This window comes from Lemur catta, chromosome 23 (assembly GCF_020740605.2).
Source record: "Lemur catta isolate mLemCat1 chromosome 23, mLemCat1.pri, whole genome shotgun sequence".
Taxonomy (NCBI): domain Eukaryota; kingdom Metazoa; phylum Chordata; class Mammalia; order Primates; family Lemuridae; genus Lemur; species Lemur catta.
Genome location: NC_059150.1, coordinates 13,443,124 through 13,458,607, shown reverse-complemented (window position 1 = coordinate 13,458,607; position 15,484 = coordinate 13,443,124). Strand labels below are relative to the sequence as shown.

Below are 15,484 nucleotides of genomic sequence, written 5' to 3'. Positions count from 1 at the left end.
TCTTTCACAGCTCCAGAAAGTGTGCCAACTCCCTCACGAGTCCGCAGCATAAATGGATACAGCATTGAGGTGACCTGGGATGAACCTGTCGTGGTCAGAGGTGTAATTGAGAAGTACATTCTGAAAGCCTACGGTGAGGACATCCACCGTCCACCCCACGTGCCCTCTGCCAGTGCGGAGTTTGTCAATACCAGCACCTCTGCAGGTAAAAGAGATTCTTTAACAGAGTAGATCTTATTAATTTCTTTTTTGTTTTGATTTTAAATAAAAATGTCCTGCAAACATTTTTTTAAAAAAAGATACATTAAATACACACATGTAATATACACATATTTTGTCTGATTAAAAACAACCAACACCAGCTAATGTGGCACAAGCCTATATCTACCTAGGATGAAAAGGATGATTCTACAGTGTACGTGGGCTCTCGTGGATAATTTCATTACAAGGCTGATAGTTTCTCCATCCCTAAAAGATTAGGTCATAGGTAGCTAGAGCCCTTTAGCACTTTCTAGACATCTTTTGGGAATCCTAGGTATACATACGGGACAAGCTTACCTATTTTACCATGTGAAAATGCTACTCTTTGGGACTAGCCCAAGTTCAGGCCATAATTATTTATTGTAAAATTGCTGATTAAACCTAATTATCTCAAGGTGGAGGAGTATGAGAGCCCCAGCAGTTTGACTGGCAAATCAGTGAATCGATTTCTCACAGTGCCGCATACCATGCAGGGTGATTACAGTGAAATACACTCATACACACCACTCGCGTATCTCACATGCAAGTTTGTGCATGTATAGTAAGAGCATTTTTCAGCTTCATGAAATGTTAAAAGCACATTTAAATGGAAAGTCGAATTTAAGCCTTTGACCAAAAACTGTAAAATGCATCAAGTTTGATAGAAAAAAAATTTCTTCTAGCAAAAAATTGTATAACTTGAACAATCACAGTGGATGTTAGAATAGCCTTAAATATTTTTCCAACACATCAATTAGTCAATCCCCTCAAGTCTTTACTTCCTTCTTTAGACTCTGTGGAACCTACAGCCCAAATATACTACCAACTTTAAAAAAAAAAAAAAAAGGAAAAAAGAAACATGCACACTCTCCACTTCCTTCTTTCCTATTTTACCTACCTGATAAAAACCCAATCTAATTAAGCCCACAGTTTGTCTTTTCCCAGGTTCCACGTGGAAGCTGAGCTGGTTGGAAAATATCAAGCAGTTTAATCACTAAAAATTGTCAATCCCACTCTCAAATGGGCATTTAGTAATGACACCAATCCTACCATATTTCTATAATAAGCTCCTTCTCCCGCATTCTTCTCATTAAGTATATTTTTCCACACTATCTAAATGTTAACCTCCATTTCTCATCCCACTCAGCTGATGGTCTTACATTTTAGATCAAATTAGACACCATGGAAGAAACAGAATCTATCATACAGGATTTCCATTACTTTCTTCCTACCAAATGTACATATTAATTGCATTTTTCTGCCTGATGGGGTTGTTATTAGAGGGTTGAAAGAATTAATATATAACACTTACGTATAAAACACTTAAAATTATTTTTGACATATAGGAGGTATTTGCTATCAACTCATTTTCGTTATTATTTTTTACTTTTCTTTCTTTTTTCCTTTCTGTGTTCACAGAGCTTCTCTTACCCTATCAGAAATAAAACCCTCACAAATCCTCTGGACCCCAACTGTTCCTGTCTTTTCAGAGGAGTTGCTGAGAGCTCATCTTTCTCTCACTTATTTTTTTAACCTCCCTCTCTCTCTGCTGCAATAGAATGTGGACCCAGGTCCAGCCTTTATAGCTTCACCTGGGAACTTGTTATTAATACACGTTCTTCAGTCCACCCCACACCTGCTGAATAGGAAACTCTGGGGTGTAGCTCAGCAATCCTTGCTTTAACAAACCCCCACCTAATTCTCTGATGCACACCAAAGTTTGAGAACCACTGCTCAGATGGATTCTTCCCAAGATCATTCAGAGACTGTCTATTATCTCTCATTGTTTAGCACAGACAAACTAACCCAAACCAATCACAAAATTCTTCCCTTTTTCTAAACTCCCCTCTGGCTGTTCCTCCCTCTGTCCTCCTCCCAGACTTCCTTCTAGCAAGACATACCTAGGAACCTTGTCTCTGCGTCTTCACTTGATCTGGCTTCTGCTCACTACTTTGGCAAAGGACACCAACAACTGCCATGTTTATATATGCAAAAAGCACCTTATAAGCTTCATTTTCACTGCTGTACAGCATTCTGTTAAATATGCGTGGATTTCTCACCATTTCTTGAACTGTTTCTTTACTTCCAGGACTCTTCTGTTTACCTTCTGGATCTGGGGTGCTGTTTTCTCAGTATTCTTTGTTCACTCCTTCCTCTCAAGCTTGATTCTACATATCGGAGACTCTCAGGATTTAGAATTGGGCCCTCTTCTCTTTCTCTTTTACGTTTTGCTATAGTCTTGCTCCAGAAACCTCTTCGATTCCCATAACATGAGATACATAGAGATGCCGTTGACTCCTAAAAGCACATCCCAACTAGACATCCCACTGTTTGCATCCAACAGGCATTTGGACAGAGTGACATTTCCAGCTGGATGTCTCTCAACCTCTACACTTACTAGATCCAAACCTGAACTCTTGCCCCTCCACATTCCTGATGTCAGTAAATGACTCCTGCAGCCACCTAGTCAATCAAGTTTGAGGGTCACTCTTGACTTTCCACCTGCTCCTTCACACCTCACATCCATAGCGGTCATTCTGTTTTCCAGAGTATGCATTAAATTCATCCATCTCTCCCGTTATCCCCTGGCCAGGCCACACCACTACCATCTCTTACTGGACAACTGCTATCCTCATCTTTTTCACAGTTCTTCTTTGTTCCCTGGCCTGAGTCTACTCAGGGCTGCTGCTATCTTGTCAGCTCTGCTCAAAATCTTTAGTTGCTTTCCACTGCCTCTCCCTCAATCACATATTATCTCAGTCTCCCCTTATTTTCTGGGTTTCCAACTTTAACTGTTGTAATTAATATAATTTAAAAGAAATATGTATGTAGACTTTGGGAAAATTCCTAACAATGATTATAGGATAAATCCCTAGAAGTGGAACAACTAGGTCAGTGGCTCTTAAAGCATTTTACAGTCTTGGACTTTGAAGTCAGGCATTGTTCCAAACCTCTGCTACCTGCCCTCCCTGCGACTTAAGGAAGTTACACATCCTTCCAGATCTTTTTTTAATACCCTAACCTATGCAATGGGAGGATAGTATGTACCTCAGAGGAATATTAAAAAATTAAGTGATATGATATTCCAGCTCTCTAACCCTTTTTAGCAATGTAACTTAGACAAATCAATTAGCCTCTGTGTGCTTCAGATTCCCTCTAGGTAAATGACAATGAAATATAAATACCCTTATAGGGTAGCTGTGAGGATTAAATGAAACAATGTATATATAAAGCACACAGCACAGTGCTTGCCATGTGGAATGCACTCTGCCAATGTTAGTAATCAGATGTCTGTAAAGCGTGGAGCCCAGTGCTCAACAAGTGGTAATTTCTCAAGAAAAGAATAGTGATTTTTATCCTGCTAAATACTTGCTCAAATGGCTGTACAAATTATACTCCCACTGGCAAACTGAATGTAAGGTTGTACATTTCATTTCGTCCTAGCCAACACCAATTTTTACAGTAAAAAAAAAAACTGCAAATTTGAAAGGCAAAATATGTTAGAATGTTGTTTTAATTTTCATTTATTTGATTACTAGAGATATTAAGTAATTTTAATGTTCAGTGAACATTTGTACTTCTTTTGTCACATGCCTAAGTAGGTTCATTGTTAATTTGTTTATTGAATGATTCACGTTTTCTCGCTGAGTTAAAGCATCTCTCTACATAAGAAGAGGAATATACATGTTTGCCTCATATGATGCAACCCCCCAATTTTGTCATTTTTTAAAATTTTGATTTGCATTTTTTTGCTCAGATTTGAAAAGATATTTTATGTAGTTAATATAAGATCTTTAAACACTTTTTTTAGTATTCTATGGGTGATTTTTAAAACTCATTCTCTATTCAGGGTGGACTAATATTTGTTTATATTAGATATGCCATATTGATAATATATAATACATATTCTCTGTAATAGTAATTCTAAATTTAGGTTAAGATCAAATAAGAAAACGGAGACAGAGTGGTTTTTCAAATTAAACTAGCCTCTCCCAGGATTCTGAAGGATACCTCTCTGGAGGAGAGAATCCACCAGATTGAAAACCAGTACAGCGTATTATTGGATGTCATTAAAAGGCATGTCAAGCATGGGAATGGTATGCAGGGAGAAGAAAGTTAGAGAACTACTGAACAATTGGAATTCATTTTTAAATACCAAATTTGTCAAAAACTAAGAAAAAGTCAACTATTAATGTAATTCTGTCAATTTCTCTTTGAGACACTTTTTGTTTGCATTTTTTCGTGTTTTTATCACTTTTACATTTATTATTTATATTTTAACTTTTAAAGTCACATTGCTTTCTTTAGGCACAGTCATATGTTGCGTAATGACAGGGACACGTTCTGAGAAGTGTATCCTTAGGTGATTTCGTCACCGTCAGAACATCGTAGAGTATACACTTACACAGATCTAGGTGGAATAGCCTACTACACACCTAAGCTGTATGGTGTAGCCTATTGTTCCTAGGCTGCAAGCCTGTGCAGCGTGTCACTATACTGAATACTGTAGGCAATTGTAACACAATGGTAAGTGTTTGTGTATCTAAACATAGAAAAGGAACAGTAAAAATATGGTATTATAATATTATGGGATCACTGTTATATATGCAGTCTGTCATTGACCGAGAGGTCATTATGCAGGGCATAACTGTATGGCAGGTCCTCAAATATTATTGTTTCATTATAACATTGATGAGGAAAAAAATCAATTCCTGGTCAATGCTACTGTCTGTGTGAAGTTTGTATGTTCCCCCCATGTCCGTGTGAGTTCTCTGTGTACTCCAGTTTCCTCCCCTATCCCAAAGCGGTGCCCATTAGGTACGTTGGTGTGTCTCCATGGTCGCAGTGTGAGTGAGTGTGGAGGTGTGTGAGCGCGCCCTGAGATGAGATGTTTCCTGTCTAGGGTTGGTTCCTGCCTTGCGCCCTCAGCTGGCGGGATAGTCTTAGGCCACCCGATACCCTGAGCTAGAATAAGAGGGTTGGAAAATGAATGAATGGATACAAATCGGTGTCAAATAAAAATTCATAAAGTCAATGGTAATCACATATTCACAACAACAAACAACATAGTACTCGAGGGCTCAATGACCTGCCCTCTTTGTGATGGTTTTCAAACTGCCTGGTGGTCGGAGGTGGTCCTGACAAGTTTAGCTTTGCAAACGTTCATTTCTTGATGTAACCCACCTCCACTATGACCGTGGTCACTCACTGATTCACCATAGCTTGGGTAAATAATTATCTTGCTTGTTTTGATTAATCTTTCTTAAATGTATGTAGACCTCATATACATTTCAATCTTTGATATTAGAAGTGTTTGGGTCTTTATTAAGAGGTTTGGTGGTGTTTTTGTGACCAGAAATATACTGTAGGAATTTAACTCTTACTTACATCAACTAGTATCAAGTGGAAAAATTAGTTTTGTTAAATGTTGTTTTTTGTTAAAGTCACAGTTTCCAAAAACATATTGATGACCTTATGTGAGGACTTACTGTATATCCCTGTAGTTTGTTTTATATTCAACTTGAAATTCTCTGTATTTTAGTTTAGTAGGGGAGATTTACTCATTCACATTTATTTTTATAATTGATATAATTGCTCTTATTTCTGCCATCATGTTTTATGTTTTCCAGTTTTGTTAGTAATTGTTTTTTAGTGCTTTTTTTTTTTTTGCTATTCTTGCCAGTGTGGACTATGAATTCTGTTTCCCCTCAAGGGGTTTTAAAGGTATCTGTGCTGTTACTGTGCTAAAGTGAGCAGCAAGGACATGTGTAGAAGGTAATCTGAAAGACTAAGAAGAACTCTGGCATTGTCAGGTGGACTTTTATTATTGTGCATAGTCAGGATAATGAGAGGGGATGTGAATTGGGGAGTACCAAAGCCAGCTGGGATGATTGTTAAAGTCAGAGAATTTTGCAGTAAGGGAAAAGAAGACTAGAAAGTGAAATGGACAAGGTTAGAAAGTAGAGAGCCAGAAAGCCAGATTTGGTGAAGACATTAGGGGAACAGAGTTTGGTTGGTGGCAGCTGCTTTGCCAGTTAATTGAGATAACAAGGTACGAAAAGAGAGAAAAATAGGCAAAGTGGATATGAGACAGGAGCAGTTTTGCTGTTGATCCCTCGTTAGCATTTCTGACGTGACTTTTGTTGAGATTTTAATATTTAATTTTGGTTGTTAGAATCATATTTGTTTGAATAAAATAATGCTGATACTGAATGTGCAAGGCAATCTAGCTTTATTGGTTGAAAAAGGGTTCTTTATCTATTAAGTTAAAAAATGTTATCAGAAAATATGTTGGTTTCTTTTCATTATTTTTTTTTTTTTTGGTTACATAATGAGTTTTTTTTTTTTTCCGAATTGGTTCTTTATTCAGCTCGGAAAATTTGCCATTGTGTGTATGATCATTACTTATGATGAGAAATAGCAGATTATATATTCTGTATACAAAATGTATACAATATTATAAATTTCTTCCTAGGCTGTCCTCCTTATTTTAGTAGTTCAGAACACAACTTGTAGAGTCAAATCAATCTAGGTTCAAACCTCACCGATACCACTTTTTAGCTGTCTGATCTTAGGTAAATTTAAAAATATATCCCTCTATTGGAGTTTCTTCCCATACAAATTAGGGATAAAAAACCTTCTTTATATTATGAAAGTGTTGTAAAGATAAAAGTAAATTACCTATATAAACTATTTTGCTTAGAAAGAGGCACCTACTGAATGTTCAATGAATTAATAGTTAACCTTTATAATCTCTGAATTGTATTTTCTGAATTCTGGGTTATTACCACATAATTGTTTCTCTTTTCATTTTCTGATTTTTGCACCACTGAATCTGCTCTTTGAGACTTAAGATGATGTTTAATTCTTCTACTTCAGTATGATTTGCATTTGTTCCTCACCTCATCCTGCTTCCTTTGATTTCTGCCTGCCTTTTGGTATCCTCAATTTTCATCTTTATCTCTGTTGTTTACCACTTACCTTCTGTCTCTCATTTAATGGATTCCACGTTCTTTTAGATCTTATTAATAACATGAAACTGATGATTTTTAAATTTTATAGGTTTCTTGAATTAAATCCTGCCCAGAAAATGATAGTCTTTCATATTAATAATTTGAGAGCTATGTTCTCATACTCCTTTCGAGTTAAAATTTTTCCATCAGCTAAATGCGCCCCCCAACCTCAACTCCACAGTTCAGTTGCCCCGTCCCTAAAATTATCTTCAGACTGGGTGTTTGCTTAGGAAAATGAAATCGTTTCCAAATCATTTTACTGGGCAGCTAGTTGCTGTTAATAAAAACCTTCACTGGGATGATGGGGTCAATTGAGGTAAATTTGCATTAGCTTCTCAGCAATCCTGCAGTTTCAGCTTCTTTGTTCCCAGTGTCTGGTAAAGTAAGACTGCTGAGAGCTTGCTGGTATTTTGTACCTGTCTTGGGAACTGGGTTTGCCTGGGACTCACCTTCTAGTAGTGCATGTGTCTTTGCCTGGTATCCTGCCCCTGTCTGGGCATTTCTAAACCTTGGGTCATTGCCCTGGGATAGTAGTTTGCACCTATAGATGCAAACTGAGTCACCTGGGGAGATTTAAAAAATACTGATGTCCGTGTGCCTCACATACAAAGCCTGATTTAATCCTTCTGGAATTTAGCCTGGGCATCTGTATTTTTAAACGATCGCTGGTCATTCTCTTTTACAGCCAATATTGGGAAACACGATTAAATGGAGGAGTTTGACACCAGTGATCACATTTCAATGTTATCCAGAAATTCTTCTGACAACTTTCACTTCCCAAATATAACTCAAAAATGTTGGGGAAAAAAGTAAACGTCTATATAAAAATAATAAAATATTAAAAGTAAGTGAGATAACATTAGCAAAGGAACATTATAGGACAGCAAAAATTAGGTGCAAGGATTATTGGGAAACGGTGGGAAATTATGGTCAGACTTACAAAAAGCAGAAGGCAAAAAAGCAAAGAAAAATTTTTAAAAACGAGTATCAGCTAAGGGAACTGGAAGAATAGAATAGTGAAACAGAATATTTACCATTCATGAATTTGGCTATCAGAGGATTAAATGAGATGAATCCCAGTAGCCACGGAGAGTCCAAGGGTTAACAGCCCTACTCAGGAGCAAATGGGCCCCTTTGGGCCACAGGGTCTGGATTCTGTGCTCTCCCAAGGCCAGGGTTCAGAGCAAAGAGTTCTTTAAGGTTCATTTCCTCAGCCAGAGCCCCAGGGTAGGAAGCCCTGCAGTTATCACTCCTGTGTATCTTTAGACTTGTTGCAAAGGGCTCCAATTAACTCTGCCTTAGCTTTTGCTGATTTTCCCTCCAGCCTTGTTAACATGCAAAGCTGCAGCCCAGAGAGACAGTCCTGGCATTTCCCCTTAAACTGAGGGTTGCTCAGAAAGTCACTTCACAATCTGATTTGAAATTATGTCAAGAATGAATGGATTCAAGAACTTGCACCTACAGAATTAGTTTTTCCTTAAGATGTTAAACGTGTAAACTTAATTATCAGCATCACTACTGTAGCACCTGGCATAGTGCTATGAATATAATTGGTATAGAGAAAATATTTTCTCAATTTTATTATTGCATTACATTGAGCTAAAGTGTAGAAGTTATATTCCTTCCTCGGGTAGAATAATAAATAATAATAATAAATGCTATTTATTATTCACTATAGATTAGCAAATGAAGCAGTAATCATCTTTCAGATGACCCAAATATGCCCAAATTTATGTAGAAAAATAAAAAGACATTTTAATTTATAATGCAATTGATAATATAGCTTTTGCCACTAACTGGTTCAGTCCTCATATACAATGGGCTTTAATCTTTACCTTAAAAAAGTGGGCTGCATGTTGAAAATTTGTCTCTAATATCTTCCTCTCTTCCGTGGCTACCAGTAATAATTAGTGACTCTCAGTTCTATTGTTCATTGGTCATAAAATGATTTCCAGATTGCTAATAAAATGCAGATTGTCGAATCCCTTACACAAGATTCTGTATATTTGGGCTAGGGTTTAGAAATCTGCATTTACCCAGTGCTCCAGTTGGTTCTTTTGCAGAAGGCTCATGAACTCTATGTTGAAAAACACTATTATAGAGGAATGATCAAGTGAGAAAGGAATATTTTCACCTGCTAGGCTTGAATTTGTCCCTGCTTTATTCCTACCTCTTATTCCAACTGCATTAGGTTTGCCACCATAAACATGCTAGGGCAGGTGAAGCAATAGAGGCAGTATCAGTGCTTCTGAAAGTTCCCAGTAGAAAGGAAGTGAGAATTACCTGGCGATCTTGGTAAAATACAGATTCTGATTCACAAGACCTGAGGTTAGAGTGTTAAATTCTGCAGCACTCCCCCCACCCTGTGATGCCCAGTAGAAAAGCAAGGAGCTCACTATTTATATGGGAAATGAAAAACAAAACAAAACAAACAAAAAAAGAAAACAAAAACCTAAGTTCTAAATTGCAGGATGGCCATTAGGTTCCAAGAAAAGAGAGACCAGTGCAATTCAATATATGAAATATAATTGTAAGGTTGTAATAGAGTCTTATGTGCATGTATTTAAGTTACAAACTTTTAACTATATACCTTGTGGTAGGGAAGGCATGAAGAAAAAAGTGAAAAAACTTTTAAAACAATGTCACAGGCAAAAGATGCCATCCAGTCCTGAAACTGTAAATATCTGTCAGCTGGAAAGAATGTTTGAATAATGTTAGGGTTTCCCAGCCACTGACAAAGAAGTGAAATTCATTGTTGGGGTGCCCACAAAGAGAATGAAGGCTCAGGAGCCCTAAAGGATCGTTGATTAATGAAGAGTTAGAGGCATACACAAAACCAAATGTACTGTACTTTATGGGCCATATAAGGAGTTGTCAAGGGGACTTTAAATCATAAGTTATTTTTGCCTTATGCCTGACTTTGGAACTTAAACTCAGCCATCAGTCTACTAATAAGATGCTACTCTACATGTACATATATCTGTATATGCACATATACATATAAGCTATATATAATATCTATTATTATCATACTTAACTGAGAAGTCCACAGAGAAATGAATATAATTCAATGCCATGCAATTTTTCTTTCTATTCAACTCAGAATTCTCACTGCACAGTTGCTAAAACTGCCTATGGGTGCTCTTTGTGTGCTCAGGTTATTTCTTGATTAGATAGTCAGGTCCTGGAGGACAAGTATCCTGCTTTTTATTTATTTTAAGTCTTATTCAGTACCTTGCTCAAGGTAGATGATCAATATACTTTTCTTAAAAGAATGAATGAAGGAATGGGTAAATAAGCAAATTCAGCTTACTAAAGTCTCCTCAGTGCTACAGTTCTCTACTTTTACGAAATAATGTATGAAACTATTACAATTTAAACATCTATTTGGAATTCACTACACATTTTTCCAATGGGGGAAAATATTGGTAGGGTGAATAGAATCTAAAGATTGATTCTAAAACTTATACCTCATAGTAGAACTCAACCATTATATATTTGCAATTAAAAATAAAGGAAGCCAATACTGCTGTAATGCTTATAATTGTACAAAGCAGAAAATATTAATTTACTCAAAAAGTATTACTATGTTCCAGGCTAGTCGTAGATCCTGCCTTTGCAATCTGATTTTATATACCACCAAAATATAGCCCAATCACTCTCTATGAAGTATAATATTATATATAAAATAAAAGATTTATGAAGGGAAAAACTAATGGTAATGGGGTTATTATTTTTAATTAGTTTCACTTGAGAAACAGAGACCCTAAAGTAAGAGTGATTTAAACAAGATGAAACTTTTCTCTCTGGCAATACATGTCCACAGTAAGTCAATGCAGAGGTGAGATGTTTGTAGTGCCAGGGACCCAAGAACTTCCTCTTTTTGCTCTGCTGTCCTTAGGGCTATGGCTCCTACCTCATGGTCCAATATGGTTGTTCGAGCTTCAGACTTCCTGTGTGGTTTCTATCCAGCAGGAAGAAGGAACGGTTAAAGACATATTTTCTTTATGCCAGATCACATTCACTTTAAAGACATATTTTAGAAGCTGTCCCTCCACCTCTGGTTACATTCCATAGTCCGAACTTAGCCACATGGCTGTGCCTAGCTTCAGGGATTGTTGGGAAATATTGTCTTTTTCCAAAGTGGCCATTTGCCCAGCTAAAAAATCTTTTCATTTTATAGAGGAAGAGGAGTGTAATATATAATAGGAGAGTGATTAGCGGTCTCTGTCACAATAGGCAAACATCAGAAGTAAATGAATAAAATTCATTTTGATAGAATTACTCAAAGATGAATTTTGAGGAAGTCTTTGCCGGTTTTGACGGTGTGCCATAAATTAATATTTCAATGTTTGTAGTTTATTACAAACTATTTCTTTAAATGTAAATCTTGAAAGAAATCGGTCTGAAAAAATTTGCAAGACAAAAATACGGCCTATGACATAAATTAGTAAAAATAGAAATGATGTAATGTTCCTGCTTAGCTAATGTAGAAGAATTTCATTAGGTAATGCAGTGTTGATGAGTTAATAGCTTTGCCTCACTCTCCTGAATGCATAATGTACCTGAACTGCTTGTACATTGTGAAATCTACGGGGTTCTTTTTTTTTTTTTTTTTTTTTGTACAAGTTATTCATTTTATTTTAAGTAGTACAAATTTGCAGTGAAGGATTTGGATTTCTTTTTGGTAACATGTTAAACCATGGTTAAAAACGATAGTAGTATATAAATTTTGCTCTACCATGATAATCAACTAGAGGCATGTTCATAATGCTAATAATATTCACTACAGATACTTCCAGGTTATCAATCTGATGTGATAAAGATTAGGAATAAATCACCCCAACTTTTCTGTTTTCTCCCTTTTGTGATCATTTTATATTTGTTTTATATTTAGAATGAATCAAAAAGGTCATACATGTAGTAATAAATAAAGGTCCAGTATTGTACCCACTAATCCCACTAATGCACACACCCCCTCCATATAGAGTTTCTTATGAAGCAGTTGTTTTTGTAAAGGAATATTATGGTCATACACACTTGCTCATTTGGGGGACAAGAATGCTCCTTTCTGTTTGTAGGTTTTAGTAATAAATTTGAACCTTTGAACACATTTTAAGGTGCATTTCCAAGAAAGCATTTGCCATAAAAAGTGTGCTATTACTTTTAGTAACATTTGTTCAACACTTTTTTTTTTTTCTTGTAGAACTGGGGCTTAGGTCAAATAGGGAGAACAATGGTCTTGACAGCAAAACCATAGGTTTTAATGTCAGCGCTACTGCTTTCTGGCTGTGTGGATTTGGGCTCCACATTCTACACTCTGCCCAACAGCAGCCCCCCTCTGTACAATGGGGAAATCCTACCAGAAGCTTTTAGCAGGGGACCTAGGACACTGTTCAGTAAGGGATGACTTTCATTTTTCTTGCTTTTCTTTTCTTCCTGTCTCCTTGCCTGCCTTCCTGCTTAAACAGGTCCACTATTTTCTTGGAGAGTACCAATAATTTCAGTATCAGCCCTTTATGTAAGATAAAAAGCTAACACATGTCCGTAGCTTCAAACTTATTCCCGAATTAGAATGAAAGTGACAGAGACTCTGTAGTTCTTACCACAAAGGCATTGCTTGAAAATTTGAGGTTAGATATAAGTCTGCTGAGAGAATCTTAACTGGATAATGTTTTGAGGTCAATTAAAATCACTGTTTACACCATCCTCTTAGACTGGGATTAGGCTCTATATTTTATAAAGAAAATAAAAGAAAAAATATTTTTTTTCTTGTTTGTAAGCATCAAAATCTACATAGTCTTTGATTGGTATGTGATCTTCTGTGGTCCCTACTAGAAGTTTTAAACAAGGTGAGAAAGTCCGTTTGAAGGAAATTAAATGTAGGAAAAATTAGTTTTAAAGTTTCCAAAGGATTATCTTAAGTTTGGGGTTAGTGTGTTTACTGTTCCACCTTTTCAGTAAAACGAAAATTGACTTTCATTTTAGAAATATCAGGAATCCTTATTTTTATTTAAAGCATTACCCCAAACACAACAACAAATCCCACCTTCCTAAGCTACTAAGAACCAGAGGAGAAGCATCCTGGGTCTGTTTCCAGATCTCTATTAGACCGTTAAATTTTCATCCATATTTAGCAAATGTCATTATTCAGTTTCATGAGGTCACTGTGTCAAAATGTCTGTGTTAGAACTTTAATTTATTTTCAGAGGTTCCTTTAAGTGGGCAGAAAGCATGGCATGTTGGATTGATTTACTCTCTTTAATCTATCCACTGGGTTGGTTTGGGATGTATACTTAAAAATTAGAATTTTTCAGCACTGCAGCAGAAGCCTGAGCCAGAAGTCTCTTCTCTCCTTCCTCTGGCCAGTTTTCTTTTAAAAAGTGGGCTCTTGCATTGTGTCTCCAGGTAGCAGTAGCAGCTCTGCCTGTGTGGCATCCCTGGCCAGATGGCCCTCTTAATAAATGTCTTGCTCTTGCCCACCCTCACTTTCTTGATCCAAATGTGAAATGCCAGCAAATAAATAAGAGCATTGTACTCTGATGAGTTCTCTTGAGATGGAGGAAAGCCCTGGGGAGAGGAAGCTAGAAACAGCTTTTCTGTTTACTGTGACTGCTCCTAATTACTGGGCAGTAGTAGAAGACCCCATTTAGAGCCTGTAGAATTTAAAGATAAAAGGAAAAAAAGAAAAAAGAGAGAGATAACAAATTCTCCATATTATTCCAAATCCCTCACTAACATGAAAATACTCTCGGATTTGGTGGAGTCCATTTGCAATATCACGGGTGATCTTTGCGAGGGGACGGCTGACTCTGGACTTGGGCTAGACAATCGGCTGCGTGTGGATTTCACCGCCAGACTAAAAGTGCAGCGGAAATGAGTGGGTGATGAGAGCGGAGCAGCCAGTTCTTTAATTGAATTAAAAGCTGGGTGACATCAGTGCAAACACCTGTCCAATTACAGACAGGCCAAGGTGTTTACCATCGCTGTACAAGCGATTCGAAGATGACAGAAATCTTTCCGCCCACAGATTAACATAATGAAGGAGAACAGATTACGGTGGATGCCCGCCAGACACCTAGGTTGGCAGCTGGGGGTGGGCTGGGGGGAGGGAGGGAGGGGTCTGCTGGAGTATGTCAATAGAAACGGAGTCCTTTTTTCTTCTCCGAATATGTGTTTGGCTTTAAAAAAGGATGCCATTTTGCCTTGTGTCTTGGGCTCGCTTTCCAGGCAGAGCATTTATACTTGTCTGCATTTAGTCGGAGGAGTTAATCATAAAATTTCAACCACGTCAAAGCCCACCCCTCTGTTGTCTGCCTGCTTCTCAGCATATAGTGTCCTATTAGAGGCACAAAAGCTTGCACAGCTGGTGCCAGCTCCGCAGTGATTTTCTCTTAGGTCGTCGGGCTGCCTCCAATTATTAATATTTCTCTTTTGCGCCTTTGAAACTTGAGGTTAGAGCAAAGGGAAGAAAGTGTTGGAGATAATAATCTATCAGTCAAAAGAAACAATGTCTGTGGCTTTGCTGGCTCCCTGGAAGGAGTGGGGTGTGGGGGACAGGGCTTCCCTCTTAGAGTGAGGGAAAATAGCTGAGTGGAGCTAAGAGGAGGAAAAGTCTTCATTTTTCGGTCAACCATCGAGTGCTCACTTTTGGTAAACCATCATAGTAGCTGCTGGAATAGAGGACAAGTAAAGGAGTCAAAGAATATACCTTGTACATTCAAGGAATTCCCCAAATCATTCTGGAGATGGTTTAAATTGGAGGCTTCTCCAGGCTGAGCCTCTTCCCCTCTGCTAGGTGGAAAGGCTGAGAGCACACAGTTTGGAGCCATAGGCAGCAGGGCTCTTAAAAGGTCTACGGTGATAGGTTTCCTTCCCTTAACTCAAGTCCCTGTCCCTGTTCTTTCAGCCTGGGCTCTCTTCACCCACTGTGGCCCACAGGACCGCAATTCGAAGGGAATCTGCTCACTCGACTTCAAACTCCCTTGGTGTGGCATGTCAGGATTTCTCAATGTTAAGCATTAATGCAAAATGCATTATCGCTTAGCAGTGCGAGTTATGGTCCTGCTGGTGCCAATGATTTTAATCCGGATACCCACGCTCCTGTGTTTCATGGGATACTAACACTTTTAAGACATCAATAATGCCTACTTTATGCTTATTGAATGTTTTTTCAGCTTGCCCTCTTCCATTATCAAGAGAGACTGGCAGCTTTCCTGACATGGTTAGGA

General features: G+C 37.6%; 1 protein-coding gene across 1 annotated transcript in view; it reads left to right on the top strand.

The window, feature by feature from the left end:
- The window catches only part of USH2A (usherin), a 605,447-nt gene that overhangs the window by 242,161 nt on the left and 347,802 nt on the right, over positions 1 to 15,484 (top strand). The window contains exon 29 of the mRNA XM_045536030.1: positions 11 to 205. Coding sequence (XP_045391986.1) covers positions 11 to 205 — 195 coding nt within the window. The remainder of the gene's footprint in view (positions 1 to 10; positions 206 to 15,484) is intronic.